This window comes from Setaria italica, chromosome VI (assembly GCF_000263155.2).
Source record: "Setaria italica strain Yugu1 chromosome VI, Setaria_italica_v2.0, whole genome shotgun sequence".
Lineage (NCBI taxonomy): Eukaryota > Viridiplantae > Streptophyta > Magnoliopsida > Poales > Poaceae > Setaria > Setaria italica.
The window spans coordinates 29,993,244-29,996,468 of record NC_028455.1 but is presented as its reverse complement, the minus strand read 5'-3'; the positions used below and the strand labels follow the sequence as shown (position 1 = coordinate 29,996,468).

General features: G+C 45.7%; 1 protein-coding gene across 1 annotated transcript; it reads right to left on the bottom strand.

Moving 5' to 3' along the window:
• Positions 1–448: 448 nt before the first annotated feature.
• On the bottom strand, positions 449–2,830 carry LOC101752898 (protein PHOTOSYSTEM I ASSEMBLY 2, chloroplastic). The gene is made up of 5 exons (XM_004973582.3): positions 2,630–2,830; positions 2,323–2,393; positions 1,672–1,849; positions 1,119–1,211; positions 449–820 (listed from the first exon to the last, which is right to left on the bottom strand). The coding sequence occupies exons 1-5, from the start codon at positions 2,742–2,744 to the stop codon at positions 690–692; spliced, it is 588 nt and encodes a 195-aa protein (XP_004973639.2). The 5' UTR covers positions 2,745–2,830; the 3' UTR covers positions 449–689.
• Between the last annotated feature and the right edge of the window lie 395 nt (positions 2,831–3,225).

Here is a 3,225-nt window from a genome sequence, read left to right as displayed (position 1 = left end):
TACCATCTGATTTTTCTGATGAGTCGCTTTTGCCAAATTTTCTGAGGCCCCAGATCAGATCGACCTACTCGATACTGTTCGTTGCGTTTTTGTTTTGTTGATTTTTGCTTCTGGTTGTCGCCGCGTTTATGCTTTTCTGTTTCTGGTGTCTTCAAAGGCAACAAATTAGAGTCTCTGATGCGCTTCTTTCCGTAGCGCATTCAGCGCTGTACGTTGCCGACAGCGAGCTCGGAATAAGTTATCATGCATTCGCCGTCCTCTCGTGCGGCTTGTGCATCCCGATGTCCAACACTTCTCGCATCAGTTCGATTGTTCCAGTCCCAAATCCCTTATCTTTCATCTGTTGATGTATGCAGGATCTTGGTTTTTATTGTTACTGGACGAACGCTTTTATCTTGCTGCATCTGCTGGTTAATTGCTCAGAGGACAGACATTGCTGTTTTGGTGATGCTCTGGTACAGCATGAACGTTTTTATAAATAAATCGCTGTATTTTTGTAATAATCTGGATGACTATAACAGCCAAAGGAGCCTGAATCGTTGCAGTACATATCTTTCATCTGAAAGCTAATTCCAAGCCGTAATTTTTGTTGAACATCGAACGAAAATTTACACTCGAGCTACATTGTCTCAAATGTTATTCCTACTCGATGACTGAAGCAAAATCCTTTGGCTGTGTGACCTACGACACTATGACCTTGGCAATATCTTGCCGTTGTACATCTTATCAAGCAGTTGCTTTGCTTCTGGTCGCCGGAGTAGGCCTTTGTTGTTCGGCAGGCCAGTTCCAAGACAGACTGGGCATACCAGCTTCCCTCGACCTGACGATTTAAATAAGTAAAATGGTTAATACTTAAAACATTGGTAGCATGACAAGCTAAAAACTTGTAAAAAATGCTCATACAGGAATTAAATGCGAAGTTTGGAAATAACAAAACCAAGGCTGTATTAGTAATGGGCATACATCTGAAACTGACTAAACTCTGGATTTTCAATGGATATGCATTTGAAACTAACTAAACTATCTTCTGCATGATCAAACTAAAATCGCTCGATGGACCAGAAGAGCAGAAACCATATGCATCCATAATCAAATGACGATGGAAGGCACAAGCGTACCGTAGCAATTCGGGCACTCTGTGAATTCGTAAACATCTTTTGCCCTCTTTCGGTTGAGGGCTTTCCATTTTCCTGTGCCACCACACATATCACCTGAATCCAGCTGAAAATGAATCCACTCCAAGAAAAAGGAACTACCAGTATGTAGTTTTACCAGAAACATACTCCATACAAGTTCCAAAAAAAGAGAAGGAAGAAAAACTTGCTAGGCAGTGGAGTATGTCAATTTTAATTAAATCAGTCGTGCAAATAAGCATTGAAACTAGACCTGGTCTGTTGTTTTTTTACTAGAATTTAACCAAGTGAAACGAGAAGAGAAGTGCAAAGCATGACTTGGCTGTATTTGCATCTGAATGGCATACTGTGTACTGTTAGCTATTTCAATCAACAAAACTATTGTATCTATAGTTCTATTTCCTATTGAAGGAGGATTCTCTATTTGATAGGACTGTAGCGATTTTCAAGAACGTGAATCTTATGGAGTCTAGAACTGATAAGTCATTCAGCATCAACAAGGAACACACAAAGCGATCAAGTGATGTGAGGCCCTTACATATCACAGCACCGCTACCATTACAATTTCTGCAAACAGCTTTCTGTATCCCAGGCTTGTTCATCATATCCGCAGCGAGTCCGTTTGGTGTACTAATTGTTGGTCCTGTTGCACTGATCAATGTTACAGCACCTAGACAGACAAGACATTTTCGTCTTGACGGCCTAGTTTCTTCATCCTGTATAATAGAGGGTGCATCAGAACACTAGGCCAAATACCACAACAAAGGTGCACTTCAGTATTTGGCTTACATAAAGACCACTGATTAGAATCAGCTCACTGAAAATGTAGCCCAAATGTATTCCTCAATGCCAGGATTATGGTTGTTAAAAATCACAGCTCTAAAAAGAATTTACCACATAGAACAAAATTACGAGCACAGCTGTATCTGGGGTCTTGGTAGTTTCAATTTGATGCATCCATTGATGCTTCTTAAGCTTGTTATTCCAAATAAAACAGAAAACTAATTGTGACAATCTAATATGCCTGTATCCTAAAGATATGATTATAGTAAGAACCTACTACCTGTTTTTTCAACTCTAGGGGATGACTTAGCTTGAACATTACAAATGTTGTACAGGCTACTGCAATTGGATATATGTTTGCTTAGTGAACACCACGAATTGGAGATGAGAAGGCAAAACTCACAACCTTGCCCTTGGGCATGTCTGCACATCCCTTCGAATCGTCATCTTTCGCGCAGCATCGGATCTGAGGTCGCACTGAAGCACAAACACGCCAATAATCGGAAGTTAGCCTCATCATTCACCACCACAATCAACACAGCTATAGTTCTCCAGGAAAACCATTTACCCTAAAATAAGCAGAATACTACGCATAACTCGGTGTTTTTCACCAGAACATCGCACGGAAACAAAACAATTCTACACCCTGAAAATTAGCTGCCCGAGAGTGAGAACCGGAGAGTGCTCTCCACTAGAGCAAGAAGAAGGCTGACCTTTACTCGGCCGGCAGGCTCCCCTACCGACGGCGGAGGCTCGACGGCGCGAGAAGAACTCAGGGGAGAGCCGCGAGGCCGGCGAGAGGAGCGAGTGGCAGCCGGTGCCCGCCATTGCTGCTCGGCTCTCTCCGTCTCCTCTCGCTTGCTCGGTGTTGTGCGGACGAGAAGAGGAGCGAGCGCTGCTGGAGATTGGGGTGGCAAATATCTGGTCCGGTACTCCGGTTCGGGTCCGCGTCCGACCATGTTTGGGGTGATCGGGCTGGACCGGGCCAGGTCCAGTTCGGCTCAGACCCAACGAGGCCGAGCCGAACCCAAGTGGCCGGCGCCGAGGCGAGCAGGCAGACGGCGCCGCCAGCGGGCCATGCCTTCCACGCCCCGCCTTCCGCCTGCCGCCTCGGGCGGCAAGAGCCAGGCAGAGGAGACGATCAGACGAAGCGGCCATTCTGGCCAGCGGCGGACGACACCAAGCCCATTCTCCGCGACCCAGTTCGTCCTGACTCCTCCCAACTGACCTCCCAATGCCTGCTTGTGCGTGTGCGGTCATGCTGGTGCGCTGAGAATGGCTGCTCTGCGTGCAGATCTCGCAGTCGGAT